The sequence below is a fragment of the Streptopelia decaocto genome (assembly GCF_964273445.1).
Source record: "Streptopelia decaocto genome assembly, chromosome: 1".
NCBI classification, from domain to species: Eukaryota; Metazoa; Chordata; class Aves; order Columbiformes; family Columbidae; genus Streptopelia; species Streptopelia decaocto.
In genome coordinates this window covers 42863907-42878839 of record NC_138663.1, presented here as the reverse complement: position 1 = coordinate 42878839, position 14933 = coordinate 42863907, and the positions used below count along the sequence as shown (strand labels likewise).

Below are 14933 nucleotides of genomic sequence, written 5' to 3'. Positions count from 1 at the left end.
GGCAGGGCAGAGATGTGGCTCTTCCCTCCAGTACTCCCAGCCCCCGCGTACCTTGCACATCGACAGCCGCCCCCAGCTTCACACCCGTCCTGCGCAGACTTTAGACATGGGTGTTTTAAAAAGGGAAACCTCTCGTACAGAAAATATTTCCCTGTTGTCCTAATTAGTAGGGACAGCTATTTCACTGAAAAGTGTGTGGGAGGCGGGGAGCACACTGGAACGCACGGAAAAAGGAAAAACTAAGTCACCAACACCTAAAAAACTTGCATTAGCAACTTTCATAGTGTTTAGTTACTGAAAGTTTTTATTATTCTACCTGTATATGCACAAAAAAATTAATTCTTACTAGCAGTTAGGATTTTCTACCAAACTTGAATGAATTAAAAATCCTTGAAAAACAAAATTAATTACAGAACGTAGACAAAAAGAACACCTACCTTCACCCGCAGAACTAAAATTCTGTGAACGAAGAACTGGTAAAACACTAAGGTGCCGCTGCTCCTTTTTCACCAGTTTCTGACTTCTAAACTTCCAAGTATTAACTATCCAGTACAAGCTTTTAAGTGAAAGCGTCTCACGTTTAAAAGAACAGACTATTTACATACCTCCCCCAACACAGAGTAACTCAGCCCTTCTACTTGAAATATTTGGTGGCTCTTAAAAGAGCCTTTGGGTTAAAACTGACGATCCGGGACGCTCTACTTGGAGCTGGTGTACTTGGTGACAGCCTTGGTGCCCTCGGACACGGCGTGCTTGGCCAGCTCGCCGGGCAGCAGCAGCCGCACGGCCGTCTGGATCTCCCGCGACGTGATGGTGGAGCGCTTGTTGTAGTGCGCCAGGCGCGAGGCCTCGCCGGCGATGCGCTCGAAGATGTCGTTGACGAACGAGTTCATGATGCCCATGGCCTTGGACGAGATGCCCGTATCGGGGTGCACCTGCTTCAGCACCTTGTACACGTAGATGGAGTAGCTCTCCTTGCGGCTCTTCTTGCGCTTCTTGTCGCCCTTCTTCTGTGTCTTGGTGACAGCCTTCTTGGAGCCCTTCTTGGGCGCGGGGGCAGACTTGGCCGGTTCAGGCATGGCGAAATCTCTCACGTTGCTGTAAAGCACCGGAGTGCCCGTCAGCGCGATTACTGCCCTATTTATAGGGGCCTTATGCAAATCTATGGCCTCAGCGATCAGCGCTTCTATTGGATAACAGGACCAGTGACGTTACACATCGTACCGACGGCTTTGTAATTGGACCTTTTCAAATCCCACGCTAGTATTGGTTAAGAACTCGAATCCTACCAGCCAATCACAACAAGCTGTTTCAATCGCAAGGTTCGGAGGCGAAGCTCGTCCTCTGCTACCTGGCGCCGCCCCGCCCCGGGGTCACCCCGGAGCACCAGGGCTTGGGTGGCTCCTGCAGCTGCCTGCTCGGCCGGATCTGTACGTACAAAGAGTAGTTATCGGCGGCTTCTTCAGGAAAAACAAACAAAATTCAAAACCAACCCCAAACAAAACCTACAAAAAACCAGAGAAAATCGAAAGGTATTTTGCTATTTTTTTTTTAATTATTATGTTCTTCAAGAGGACACATATCTGCATATTGCATGTGATGGCCTACATTTATAACAATCACAAGCTAAATGTAGAAGGGAAAAAATAGAACCAGAAAACATATAGAGGATCTGGAATGCTAAGTTTTGTTAACTGTGTTTTAAATTAATACATCTGGCCCACAGAGCATGGTATGTTTTTCAGGACTTTAAATGAGACGGAAGTTCTGATTTAATTTATAAGCAGAAAGAAAGTGGACTTCTTTTGGGAAGTAATACAAGTATTGGATTAACATAAGTAAACCCCAAGATATTCCTGATAATAAAATAAATCATGGGTTTAAAATTGAATTTTGAGTTTATTGTGAATCAGAAGTTCTGGCTGTTTTCTTGTTAAGCTGATGTAATTGTGCAAGAGGAAAATACAATTGTTTAAACAGACCAAAATGATTTTATAGTATTAGGAATTCTGATGTGCTAATATATTTTATTTAATGGAGGAAGTGCTGTTTAATATAGTACTAGCCTGTGTGTTTAGAAAAAGGGTAGTATTTTATTTTTAAATCACAATGCTGTGTGGCAACATAAATTACAATTATATATTTGTTCATAAGTAAATTGGAATGCTATAATCCACTTTAAAGGGATCAAGTTAGTTTGTGATTGAATTAAGCTAGGACTATATCATGTAGTATCACATAGGCAGTACTGTAATGATGCTATTTGCTTCTGGAACTCTTAAGAGCTATTCAAAATCTAGACTTTCTTAATATCAGAGGAAGGGGACACCATGGGCCTATACAGGAAATGTATCTGGCATATGTAAATTTAGTTTAATGTTGGTGAGACTGCTCAAATCACAAGAAACTAATTATTCAAGTACATTTCTAAGGACAGTGGCAGACATTCCAGATACTGGTGCTAGGAATAGAAAGACCTGTCACCTTACCAAGCTGGTTTTGCTTCTGTGTTTTCCCCTTTGTTGGGCAGAATTCTGGATTCACCAAGATTTCCAGCCTACATCCAAAATAGTGCTGTCTGAAGAAAGGGAGGCAGACGAGGAAAGAGTGGGACCTTTATCCTTCCTGAAGAGTGACAGTTGCTCCTAAGTGCTTCTGCTGTGCTTAACACCCAAACTGGAGAGACAAGAACAGCCACCTATGTTGAGGAGAGCAGCTTCATGCTGCCTCTGTGATGCTGCAACTCCAGTTTCATGTGCATCCACCCCACATCCCTGTTCCCTCTCATCAAGAAGAGGGTTGGGTGGATGCTTATTCATCTACATTTGCTCTGTTGCCCCCACAGGTGCCTTTAGCAGCTTGGTCATCTTGCAGAAAACCTGATAAGGCAGGAGGGAGCTGCACATGCCTTTTGAAGAAAAGTAGTTCTCTCTTTTTCAGCAAAGCAAGAAGAGAGGCCAGAGTGGCCCATCCCTAAAGATTTAACTCCTCACATACACCGTGAACCTCGTGACTTTCTTTTGGCATAAACATTACCTGGAAAAGCAGTTCACTGAGAAAACCTCTGCCTGGTAACGGGACTTGTCTTGTGAACATCTGTAAAAGTCCATGACTTGACAAGCCACTCGGGGACAATGTGGCATAGGATCTCCAGTTCTGTCTCCACAATAGCAATTGAAGGCTGTCACTTTTGTTGCACTGATCTGAAAGAGAAAATGTAGAATAATACAGGGCAAGCTCAGAAGTGTAAAGTCCATAGATCCAGAAAACAAACACATTAAAAAAAAAAACCCATACTCGAACACTACGCCCAGCTTTTGCATACAGCCCCTCCAGTATGTTAATCCTTTTAAATCTATTGAACAACTCTAACAAAAATGACAGTTGATCCAGGTTCTAAAGATCCTAGAGATTCTCAGTTTAAAAAATTTTGTGAAGATAAGCTATGGGGTAGAAAGACACCCAGGTTGACACCTCCATTGGGGAAAGGTGGCTATGGTGAACATCTACTGCTTCGTTTAAGCCTTCCAGCTAAAAACAAACAAACAAAAAAACCACAGACAAACAAACAAACAAAAATTAAACAAAACACCAAAACCCTCCAAAAAACAACAGCTTTATAGTAACTGAAGGCCAGTCGGTGCTTGTGTAGTGTGGTTGTGCATGTTGCTCCTTCACAAAGAGGAAGTTGCCATGCATTTTCCAAAGTAACATTTCTGCACTTGAGATGTCTAAAGTTGATTAAGATTATGCAACTCATAAAATGATGTGCCCTTTCCAGTGAATGTAGCTGTAGAACTACAATTAAGAAAAATACTATGTTTCATGTTCGAAAAGTGAAACAGTGTGGAAAAAGACAAAGAGCAAAAGGGATACTTTGAGGTACTATGTATCGACAAAGATTAAGACATGAAAATGAACAAACACATGCCAAATGTTTTAAAGCAGATGAAAAAGTCTAGATTTTATTCAGGAGTGTATCAAAAAGTAGACAACGCTCTAAAAAAAAAGTGTCATACACATGGAAAAAAAATAAAAAAAGAAAAAAGTGGATTAATAACGTTACACATCTCTCGGTATAAATGGGTAGGTTTACTCAAGCACCGAGAGCAGAACGTCCGCGCTCCCCCCACCCCCCACCGGGCCCTTTGTTGGAGCGCAGCGAAATGGCGGCGGCGGAGCGCGGGCGGGAAGCGGCGCTCCCGGCCCCGCCGCCCCCATTGGCTGGATTTTGCTGCAGACCCGCGGCCGGCGGGGCCCGGCTGCGACACTGGCTCCGAGCGACGCCACGATGGGACCGGGAAGCCGGGCCGTGCGGGACGGGAAGGAAGCCCCCCCGCCCGGCGATTTGCTCCCGCGATGCCCGGGCCGAGCCGGCGGGGGGAGAGGGAGGTGTCCCGGCGCAGGGGTGAGCACGGTGCCGCCCACCCCCGCCGCCTGTCGCAGGCGATGGCGCGAACGTCCCTGGCCGCAGAGGGAAGGGCGCGGAGATGAGCCCGCCCGTGCCCTGCCCCGCCGCAGTCCTCAACCAGGTCGGACCGCCGGCAATATAGAGGGTGCTGGCGCGTAATTGAGCCACACACGACTTAGAGTCGAGTGAGTGTGTAAGCATGTCCGGTAGAGGCAAAGGCGGCAAGGGGCTCGGCAAGGGGGGCGCCAAGCGCCACCGCAAGGTGCTGCGCGACAACATCCAGGGTATCACCAAGCCGGCCATCCGCCGCCTGGCTCGGCGCGGCGGCGTCAAGCGCATCTCGGGGCTCATCTATGAAGAGACTCGCGGAGTGCTGAAGGTGTTCCTGGAGAACGTGATCCGCGACGCTGTCACCTACACCGAGCACGCCAAGAGGAAGACCGTGACAGCCATGGACGTGGTTTATGCCCTTAAGCGCCAGGGACGCACCCTCTACGGCTTCGGCGGCTAAACTTAGTTGTTGGAATAGCTTACATTGTTAGAACACAAAGGCTCTTTTAAGAGCCACCCACACTTACAAAAAAGAGCTGTCATCGCTATTCGGTGGGGTTGCTAAAAAGGTGGGGGTCTGGGGGTTGGGCTTTACGCTGGTATCTATCGGCTGTAGGAAGTGCTGCCCGCGGTCTGTCTTTGAACCCTCCCTACTTCAAGCAACAGGCGAGTTCGAAAACGGGTGGTGGAGGATGTCTCGATTGCTCTTCCGAAAAATATTGGGGGAACAGTGGTTTTGCTTGACTACTGGGCTTCTGGGCACAAGGGAAATAAATAGTTTCTGAAAGAAAACTGATTTTTGTTTTCGTCCATCTTCCTATTCTCCCCACCCCCCTTGACTCCCTCACTCCGTTCTCCTTCGAAACGAGAATGGAAAGGACAAGCAAGCCAGAAAAACAGGATACCGGGGGAAAGAGCCACAGCGAGAGCTGCTCCGCGGCCGCCGGCTTCAGAGCAGCGGCCTCACACGGGAAGCTCATGAAATGGCGGCGCCCTCAGCTCTGCCAGTCGGGGAGTGGGGCGGGACTGAGCGGGAAGGCGCACGGAGAAGCACCAGCTAAGAGCACCCGTAGCACCCCAGGGAGTGCAAAGGGAAGAGACCGCCAGCCCTGTCCGAAAACGCTTTCCTCTTACTCCCCCTCTTCCAGATAAAGGGATGCCTCCTCTCTAAGCACCGCTCCCCACCCCGCGGCAGCTCTGAACAGGGAACCGCAGTCAGAACCGCCAACACACGCGGGTCCAGGAAAGGGGCGTATCCCACGTTCCCTGCAGCCCCAACCTCCCCGTTATCCCAGAATCAGCACTGCCGCCAGCACGGGAAAGAGCACTCAGCACAGGCTGCCTCTACCTGATCTGAAAAACAGAGACACAGCTCTCTCCGGTGGCCATGTGGTGGCTCTTAAAAGAGCCTTTGGGTTTGGTGCTGGCTGGGCAGGAGCCTCAGGCACGCTCGCCGCGGATGCGGCGGGCCAGCTGGATGTCCTTGGGCATGATGGTGACGCGCTTGGCGTGGATGGCGCACAGGTTGGTGTCCTCGAACAGCCCCACCAGGTAGGCCTCGCTGGCCTCCTGCAGCGCCATGACAGCCGAGCTCTGGAAGCGCAGGTCGGTCTTGAAGTCCTGCGCGATCTCGCGCACCAGGCGCTGGAAGGGCAGCTTGCGGATCAGCAGCTCCGTCGACTTCTGGTAGCGCCGGATCTCGCGCAGCGCCACCGTGCCGGGCCGGTAGCGGTGCGGCTTCTTCACGCCGCCGGTGGCCGGCGCGCTCTTGCGGGCAGCCTTGGTGGCCAGCTGCTTGCGGGGCGCCTTCCCGCCTGTTGACTTACGCGCTGTCTGCTTGGTGCGCGCCATATCACTGCAGTGTATTACACTGTGAGTAACACAGAGCAGCAGCGCCCACGACTCTCATTTATAACGGCTCGCGGCCCCGCCTTCCAGACTCTGATTGGTTCGTAAAGAGAAGAATTTAATTGGGTAATTCCCAAGATCTTCCAAGCACTGCGGTAACTGAAGGAGCTGCCAGACCCTGCCCTTACAAAAGAGCAGTCGACCTTTATGTTATTCTTTGAGGTATTTTGAAGACCTTTAAAATTTTTATTTCTCTATTATTTACTCTTCTTTTTTACCCCTGAGTTTTTTTTTGAGACTCTACATCCTGCTTACCGAGTCCATGTTTTAAGTATATAATATAATATAATATAATATAATATAATATAATATAATATAATATAATATAATATAATATAATATAATATAATATAATATAATATAATATAATATAATATAATATAATATAATATAATATAATATAATATAACGCATATTGGCTTAACTGCTAAAAAGCTAAAGTAAGCATGTGAGTTTTACTTTTGGATTGCTAGTACAACTATCGCTTCCTCTGGAAATATTTTCTTAAATAATCTATAACGACAACATAAGACTGACTGTCCTTTAATACGCTTGGGTCTTGCTAAGTAAAAGAAAAAAAAAAGGAAAAAAAACCCACAAGTCTATGCTCAGATTAACCTAAAATATTATGTTTTAGTATTACTCGATTTTGGCAGCACAGTCCATCAGTAGATTGCATAAGAAGAACAAACTTATTCAATACAGCAATTAACAAAGTGGTTTAAAAAAGAAAAAAAGAAAAAAAATCGCGTTCGAAGAAATGGAAGATGAATAGGCTTGTGATTTAATTATTAAAGAACTCGTTTCTGCACAGAGGGGGTTAACGCGGGATTTTCAAATTGGCGCAATGAGGTGGGCCATGCTCATCAGCCAATGAAAAAGCAGAGCTCGGATATATAAAGGAGCTAGAGCGTTTGCCATTGTACAGTTCCCGTTTTTCAGACTTCGCAGGCTAAAGGTGAAGCAAGACTAATAATGGCCCGTACCAAGCAGACGGCGCGTAAGTCAACAGGCGGGAAGGCGCCCCGCAAGCAGCTGGCCACCAAGGCTGCCCGCAAGAGCGCGCCGGCCACCGGCGGCGTGAAGAAGCCGCACCGCTACCGGCCCGGCACGGTGGCGCTGCGCGAGATCCGGCGCTACCAGAAGTCGACGGAGCTGCTGATCCGCAAGCTGCCCTTCCAGCGCCTGGTGCGCGAGATCGCGCAGGACTTCAAGACCGACCTGCGCTTCCAGAGCTCGGCCGTCATGGCGCTGCAGGAGGCCAGCGAGGCCTACCTGGTGGGGCTGTTCGAGGACACCAACCTGTGCGCCATCCACGCCAAGCGCGTCACCATCATGCCCAAGGACATCCAGCTGGCCCGCCGCATCCGCGGCGAGCGTGCCTGAGGCTCCTGCCCAGCCAGCACCAAACCCAAAGGCTCTTTTAAGAGCCACCACATGGCCACCGGAGAGAGCTGTGTCTCTGTTTTTCAGATCAGGTAGAGGCAGCCTGTGCTGAGTGCTCTTTCCCGTGCTGGCGGCAGTGCTGATTCTGAGATAACGGGGAGGTTGGGGCTGCAGGGAACGTGGGATACGCCCCTTTCCTGGACCCGCGTGTGTTGGCGGTTCTGACTGCGGTTCCCTGTTCAGAGCTGCCGCGGGGTGGGGAGCGGTGCTTAGAGAGGAGGCATCCCTTTATCTGGAAGAGGGGGAGTAAGAGGAAAGCGTTTTCGGACAGGGCTGGCGGTCTCTTCCCTTTGCACTCCCTGGGGTGCTACGGGTGCTCTTAGCTGGTGCTTCTCCGTGCGCCTTCCCGCTCAGTCCCGCCCCACTCCCCGACTGGCAGAGCTGAGGGCGCCGCCATTTCATGAGCTTCCCGTGTGAGGCCGCTGCTCTGAAGCCGGCGGCCGCGGAGCAGCCCTCGCTGTGGCTCTTTCCCCCGGTATCCTGTTTTTCTGGCTTGCTTGTCCTTTCCATTCTCGTTTCGAAGGAGAACGGAGTGAGGGAGTCAAGGGGGGTGGGGAGAATAGGAAGATGGACGAAAACAAAAATCAGTTTTCTTTCAGAAACTATTTATTTCCCTTGTGCCCAGAAGCCCAGTAGTCAAGCAAAACCACTGTTCCCCCAATATTTTTCGGGAGAGCAATCGAGACATCCTCCACCACCCGTTTTCGAACTCGCCTGTTGCTTGAAGCGGGGAGGATTCAAAGACAGACCGCGGGCAGCACTTCCTACAGCCGATAGATACCAGCGCAAAGCCCAACCCCCAGACCCCCACCTTTTTAGCAACCCCACCGAATAGCGATGACAGCTCTTTTTTGTAAGTGTGGGTGGCTCTTAAAAGAGCCTTTGTGTTCTAACAATGTAAGCTATCCCAACAACTAAGTTTAGCCGCCGAAGCCGTAGAGGGTGCGTCCCTGGCGCTTAAGGGCATAAACCACGTCCATGGCTGTCACGGTCTTCCTCTTGGCGTGCTCGGTGTAGGTGACAGCGTCGCGGATCACGTTCTCCAGGAACACCTTCAGCACTCCGCGAGTCTCTTCATAGATGAGCCCCGAGATGCGCTTGACGCCGCCGCGCCGAGCCAGGCGGCGGATGGCCGGCTTGGTGATGCCCTGGATGTTGTCGCGCAGCACCTTGCGGTGGCGCTTGGCGCCCCCCTTGCCGAGCCCCTTGCCGCCTTTGCCTCTGCCAGACATGCTTACACACTCACTCGACTCTAAGTCGTGTGTGGCTCAATTACGCGCCAGCACCCTCTATATTGCCGGCGGTCCGACCTGGTTGAGGACTGCGGCGGGGCAGGGCACGGGCGGGCTCATCTCCGCGCCCTTCCCCCTGCGGCCAGGGACGTTCGCGCCATCGCCTGCGACAGGCGGCGGGGGTGGGCGGCACCGTGCTCACCCCTGCGCCGGGACACCCCCCTCTCCCCCCGCCGGCTCGGCCCGGGCATCGCGGGAGCAAATCGCCGGGCGGGGGGGCCTCCTTCCCGTCCCGCACGGCCCGGCTTCCCGGTCCCATCGTGGCGTCGCTCGGAGCCAGTGTCGCAGCCGGGCCCCGCCGGCCGCGGGTCTGCAGCAAAATCCAGCCAATGGGGGCGGCGGGGCCGGGAGCGCCGCTTCCCGCCCGCGCTCCGCCGCCGCCATTTCGCTGCGCTCCAACAAAGGGCCCGGTCGGGGGCGACCCGGAGGTGCCGTGGTGCCGTTGTGGTTAGTCATTGTTTCCGACTTGAGGAAGGTCCCTGTGCGTAACGTTCCCCTTGGCATAACTCTGTGTTTTAAGAATATCTGTTGAGCCTTGAGCGGTTCCAGTATGTTGTGTTAGCAGCTTTATCGTTTCGTGGGAAGATGATGTTTTTTGTAGAGGGGCCTGTGGGCTCCATTAGGTCATGGTGTGGGAGCTTCTGCGGCCACTTCCAGAGGCAGAACTGCTGTCAGAAGCTGCCAAACTTTTGTGCGCACACACTCTCTTTTGCGTTTTCTGTCTTAGTTCTTACATTTACTGTGAATGTGTATTTGAAGATATTTTTACTTTGCTTTTGGAGGGAAAGCAAAAATGCTTTTCCACGCATTTTCTTTACCATCTTGTCAGGAGTTTTTGCTTGGTTAATTATATCTGCATACAATACACTGGTTTTGGGTTTTGTGTTTGGTTGCTCAGGTGGTTTTGTTTGATTCTTCCAGTTTTTTCCCTTTTCCTAATGGATCTCCATTAATACAATGCATCCAGGTTGCGGGAAGGTTTTACTTGTTTAGTTTTGCAGCCCTTTTCCTTCAAACTGTCTTTTTTTTTTTTTTTTTTTTAATTGTTTGTGCTTTTTCATCCCTTGAAAGATTTTTTTTTTTTCTTTGGGGAACTGTTTTGAGATTTTTTTCCTCTCTCTTTAGTCTTCTAGTTATTAATGTTATTTAATTCAGATTGTTTGGGCACCATGTTGATAAGTCTATTTTCATTTGTAGATAGCCAGCTTGGTAATATTTATATCAGCCTTTATAAATATCACCTGATTTTTTTCTACAGAAATAGTATAAATGCATTTATCTTTGCATATCAATCTTCATGATGCTGTTAGCACAGATTAAGCTCTTCAGTTTATATTAGAATCACTGTGTCTTCACACATTGTTTTCAGTTAACTTACTGTTTGAGAAAAAAGTGAATCAATATGCATCCTCTTCTTCTTCCCTTTTAAAGGTTATAGCATGAACAGAACACAACAGAGAGCTCACTGATGCTTTTGCAAAACTATAGTGCACTTTGCCTATTACTTATGTCAGTATATGATATTATACACATTTTCCTTGGCAGTGATTACTGAGTGTTTTCTCTCTATTTGTCTAGATTCAAATGTTCTCTTGTTCTCTTAAGGACTGGTGAGGGAATTATTTTTTCTCTTCTCTTCTGACATGTTTGTTTTTAATCACATAACTTTTTGCACAACTGTTCTATACCTTTTTTTTCATTACACCTAATGACTTAAGACAGTGTAAGTGTTAATATTCTTCTACATTATCCACTTAAACAATTCTCTTATGTGATTTAGTGAAAACAGGTATTACAAACTGCTCTGTTCAACTCCCATGCCTGGCTTTAATTGGTATTTTGTCAAAAAGTTGCACTCCCTTTTAGCATCCATTTCTCATTGCTTCTTATTTCACTAGATCTCTTTTTGTGGCACTTATTTAGTGGGTTTTTTTTTTCTTCCATGAAATTTAACCTTTGCTTATTTTTACATCATACTTTCTTGATTGTCTCAATATTAAACTTCCTTAAATAACAACCAACTTTTCATCCTCATCTAAGGGTCATTACTTCTCAAGAGTAACAACCCAGCTGAAGAACCGAAACAGTGAATACTGTGATTTGTTCTTGACCTAAGTAATAGCTTATCTTCAAAAGGGATTAAAAATCATTGATGGTCTAAAGCGTTAATTTTTATTGTGACCGATTTTACACAGAATCTTTGTAGATATGATAACAACGTACAGGCAGATAGAATTGATTATTGCATTACAGTGTGCTTGGGTTATTTGAGGAAATATTCTATATTTCGTGATTGCTAAAGCCAAGTTATACTTACCAAATTCTATATTTTCCCCACCAAACAACGGATAGTTTAATTTTATTTTTTGTGTGTGTGTGTGTTTTTTTTCTTTTTTTAACATAATATATGTGTATGGCATCTTTCTAAACTTTTCACTGGCAGCAGTAGGTATAAAATAACAGTTTATATAACATTTAAATGTTGGGACACTCCAGAAAATAGACAAAATTAAACCAAAAGGAAAGGCATACATCCTGTTTACAGGAGCCCAGATCTTTGAATGTTCTTAAAAAGATGGAAGGAGCTCTGAGCAATCCATATTGATTGGAATCTGGAGTAACATTACATTTCCTAATATGACATCTTGGTCTCATATTTTATGGCCAGGGTGCATCATTCAGTCCTAGTGGTTCATTTCCATTGATTTTATTACTCTGAACCAACAAGTCACTATATGAACTATTCATTAATATTTTTTTTTTTTTTTTTTACATTTCAGCTTTTCCCATTAATCAAGACAGTATGAGAAGGGTGAAAAACTCTGTTTTCTTCTTCCAAACAAGGCAGCATTAGTTGGAAGAGCCTTGAGGTGTCTCTCACATGATGTGGAAAGGCAGTCAGGGCACACTGGAATGAAGGAGCAGGTTGGTTGAGGGCAGGAAGGAGACAGAAAAATGACTCCTCTTCCCACTCTAGTTATGTCACAAAAGATTGTACCACTCCCCTTTTGCACCAGCTTTCAATCTCCCATCCTTCCATTCCATCCAATGCTCCTGACCTTCCCAAATGCCAACCACCCCCTTCAGGAAGCTGTTGCAAACTGTGAATTTCAAAAATTGTTTTTAATGATCTTTGGGGTTTTGAGGAGAATTGTTTAGCTGCTATCGGAAGAAGCTGCTGATTTCTCAGCAGATCTGCCAGCATATGTATTTTCAGGTAATCAGGAGAATTGATATCAACTTAGAAAATTTCTATGATGTGTTTTGTTTTTTTTCTTTTTTTAAACCAGATGAAGGTATGTGATAGAAATGTTGCAATATGGAGATACAGATTTGGTTCACCTTCTAAAGCAGAATCTTTTCATTAATGTGCTATTTTACTTAGTTGAGACATTTGTGAGGGAAAGGTGTAAAAAAGCCCCTGCATCATCTTCCTAGGGAAATTTAATTGTTTTCAGACTATCATCTGATATGTAGAAGTCCAAGTAAAAATGGAGATGTTTTTTATTAGAGTGACAATCAACATGATGAAAATATTACAGAAGTTGTCTAATTCCATGTAAAAAAAGAAAAAATAAATTATTGTTGTAAGCTGCATCACTTTTTTTTTTTTTTTTAATTACAGCATGTGCTCTGTGCGTCCTACTCATCTGGAGACACCAAGCTGTCAGCCTTTGCCCAGGCCATCAACCTTATACGTCTACACTGCCATGAGGCTGAAGACAGGACTGGTGGTTACCCCTTCAGTATAAAATATAATCCCACATTTTGCACCTGACAGCTCAATATGCCCCTGGAATATCTGAGTTCTGATCAGCTTAACCGTGTTTTTCAGTTTCATTCACCTCCTGCCCTGATCCCCGACTCAGTCTTCAGAACTCTCTCACCACCATCTTCCACCTTCACTGCACCCTCTGGGTTGATCCTAATTAAAAAAAAACTAATGCATCTGAAAACAATAAAAAAATAATTAAACAAAAATTTGTTCTGTGCTCAGAAGCACTACAATGAAAATAATTTGAATGCCGAGAATCATCAGAAGAGGAAAAGAGAATGAAACAGAGGATATTTTATGTTTGTACCGTTGCAACATTGTGTGAAATAGTTGCACCCTGAGTACTGTGAACATTTCTGGCCTTTTAAAAAATGTAGTGCAACTAGAAAAGAAAGTTATGAGAAAAGCCATAAAGATGATTTAAGGTCTAAAACAGCTTCTCTGCAGAGGATGCTACGACACTTTGAGAACAGAAACAACTACTGGGTGAAGATGGTCTTGCTTATATTTACTATCTGTAAGGTCAGAGACTAAAGCTGTCAAATCTGACTGATCTAATTATAAAGTTACTTACCAGGCAAAATGTTAGTGACTGCCTAAATATCAAAGGTGGTTTCTTTAAGTAAATGGACTCCTTATCTCTGTAGGCTTTTTCTAAATGAGGACCTGAAAATGATGAATGAAAATGTGAGGATGGAGCCCTCTCTCTCCTCTATAGAAATCAATTCTGGGGAACACAGATGCTTGCATAACTATAAGCACTTCCTAACTGGTGGTAAACAGTTCCCATCTCTTAAAAGACTTCAAAACTGATCCCTGATGGTATCATCTTCCATTTAAGAGCACACACTTCCTGAAGTTCAGTTTGGTTTTACCATAGGGTAAAAAAATACCCCAACCCCAAACAAACAACTGACCCCCCTCCAAACAAAAACTACTTCCCCAAAGAAAAAATCCTGTTCATTTGTTTAACGACTTTTTTTCAAGGCTTCCAAGTTACTAGCATCCTGCTTTGTGCAGGTATTTCCATGGTTCTTTCACAAACTACTTGAGGAGACAAAAGAGGAAGTTCCATGGCAGAAGGAAGCTGCAGTGTCTGTAGGAAGAGGGAAGGGCTTGGTTTCCGTTTGAAATACGTCCCCATATGTCAAGACCAATATCATTCATATGCAGAGTGCAGAGACCTGAAACAACTGAATTCTTAAAGAAGTGACACATAGAGATGCCATCCGGAGGGGGAAAAAAAGGTTTGTTTGCATCAGCCTAGTTAGTATGGGAGAATTGTTTCTGTACCATGCAGTCATGCATCAGGTTTTCTAGGACAGAATGAACAAGGTGGGAAAAGCTCTAACGATCACGGGGTCCTTTATATAAGTAGTTTATGAAGCGAGATGGTCTCTTGCTCTCTCAACAGTTAAGTCTCTCTCTCTCTTTTTTTTTTTTTTTTTTTTTCCGTACCCTGGGCAGCAGCCACAATATAAAACGCAGTTAAAACCAACAGTCGGTGCAAGAGGTATTAAAAACGCGGGCTGGTTTTAACAGCAGCCCGGGCGGGCAGGGCGCCCATCACCGCACCGCGGGGTCATTCAGCAGGTTCACCTTCCCTGCCTGCGGATTAACGAGATGGAAACGACTTGGAGAGGGATGGCGGAGAAGGTAACCGGAGGAAGATGAGAGGGAGGCAGGGCGAAGAGGAGGAGAAGGAGGAGGAGGAGGAGGAGGGAGGGAAGTTCCTTTCTGGGCAGGATTGGTCAAAAATTGCTGCAGCGGGAACGCGGCGGCGCCGGGCGGGCGGTGACTGTGGCCGCCCGTCCCCGCCGCGCTCCGGCAGCTGCTTCACGGTGCGGGGCGAGATGGAAAATCTCCCAAACCGATCGATCGGAAGATGCAGAGAGAAAGACGTGCAAGGAATTAGCGATTTATGGCAGTCTGCAAAATGTTAATGTTATGTACACTCAGAGCATTTATTGTTACCTGCAAACTGCAAATGCAGATTTTCGCTGCGTTTCTACAGCTATATAATGCAACTGACTTTCAAGCTTCGCTCCTG

The 14933-nt window shown here is 46.6% G+C and overlaps 5 protein-coding genes across 6 annotated transcripts; 2 read left to right on the top strand and 3 right to left on the bottom strand.

The window, feature by feature from the left end:
• Window positions 1–657: 657 nt before the first annotated feature.
• On the bottom strand, window positions 658–1178 carry LOC309435246 (histone H2B 1/2/3/4/6). The gene has a single exon (XM_082043286.1). It carries the CDS (start codon window positions 1077–1079, stop codon window positions 699–701), a length of 381 nt encoding a protein of 126 aa, XP_081899412.1. The 5' UTR covers window positions 1080–1178; the 3' UTR covers window positions 658–698.
• A 128-nt stretch (window positions 1179–1306) lies between these two features.
• On the bottom strand, window positions 1307–6332 carry LOC309435245 (histone H3.2). Of its 2 annotated transcripts, XM_082043284.1 has the most exons (3): window positions 5811–6332; window positions 2490–3203; window positions 1307–1428 (listed from the first exon to the last, which is right to left on the bottom strand). In XM_082043284.1, the coding sequence occupies exon 1, from the start codon at window positions 6311–6313 to the stop codon at window positions 5903–5905; it is 411 nt and encodes a 136-aa protein (XP_081899410.1). In that variant the 5' UTR covers window positions 6314–6332; the 3' UTR covers window positions 1307–1428; window positions 2490–3203; window positions 5811–5902. The 2 variants fall into 2 exon arrangements, with proteins under 2 accessions (XP_081899410.1, XP_081899411.1); XM_082043285.1 differs by lacking the exons at window positions 1307–1428; window positions 2490–3203 and adding an exon at window positions 5089–5217.
• On the top strand, window positions 4549–4924 carry LOC309435247 (histone H4). Its single transcript, XM_082043287.1, has one exon. It carries the CDS (start codon window positions 4611–4613, stop codon window positions 4920–4922), a length of 312 nt encoding a protein of 103 aa, XP_081899413.1. The 5' UTR covers window positions 4549–4610; the 3' UTR covers window positions 4923–4924.
• A 955-nt stretch (window positions 6333–7287) lies between the features above and the next one.
• LOC309439260 (histone H3.2) lies at window positions 7288–7803 on the top strand. Its single transcript, XM_082051596.1, has one exon. It carries the CDS (start codon window positions 7346–7348, stop codon window positions 7754–7756), a length of 411 nt encoding a protein of 136 aa, XP_081907722.1. The 5' UTR covers window positions 7288–7345; the 3' UTR covers window positions 7757–7803.
• Window positions 7804–8676: 873 nt separating this feature from the next.
• LOC309439263 (histone H4) lies at window positions 8677–9569 on the bottom strand. Its single transcript, XM_082051611.1, has one exon. It carries the CDS (start codon window positions 9046–9048, stop codon window positions 8737–8739), a length of 312 nt encoding a protein of 103 aa, XP_081907737.1. The 5' UTR covers window positions 9049–9569; the 3' UTR covers window positions 8677–8736.
• Between the last annotated feature and the right edge of the window lie 5364 nt (window positions 9570–14933).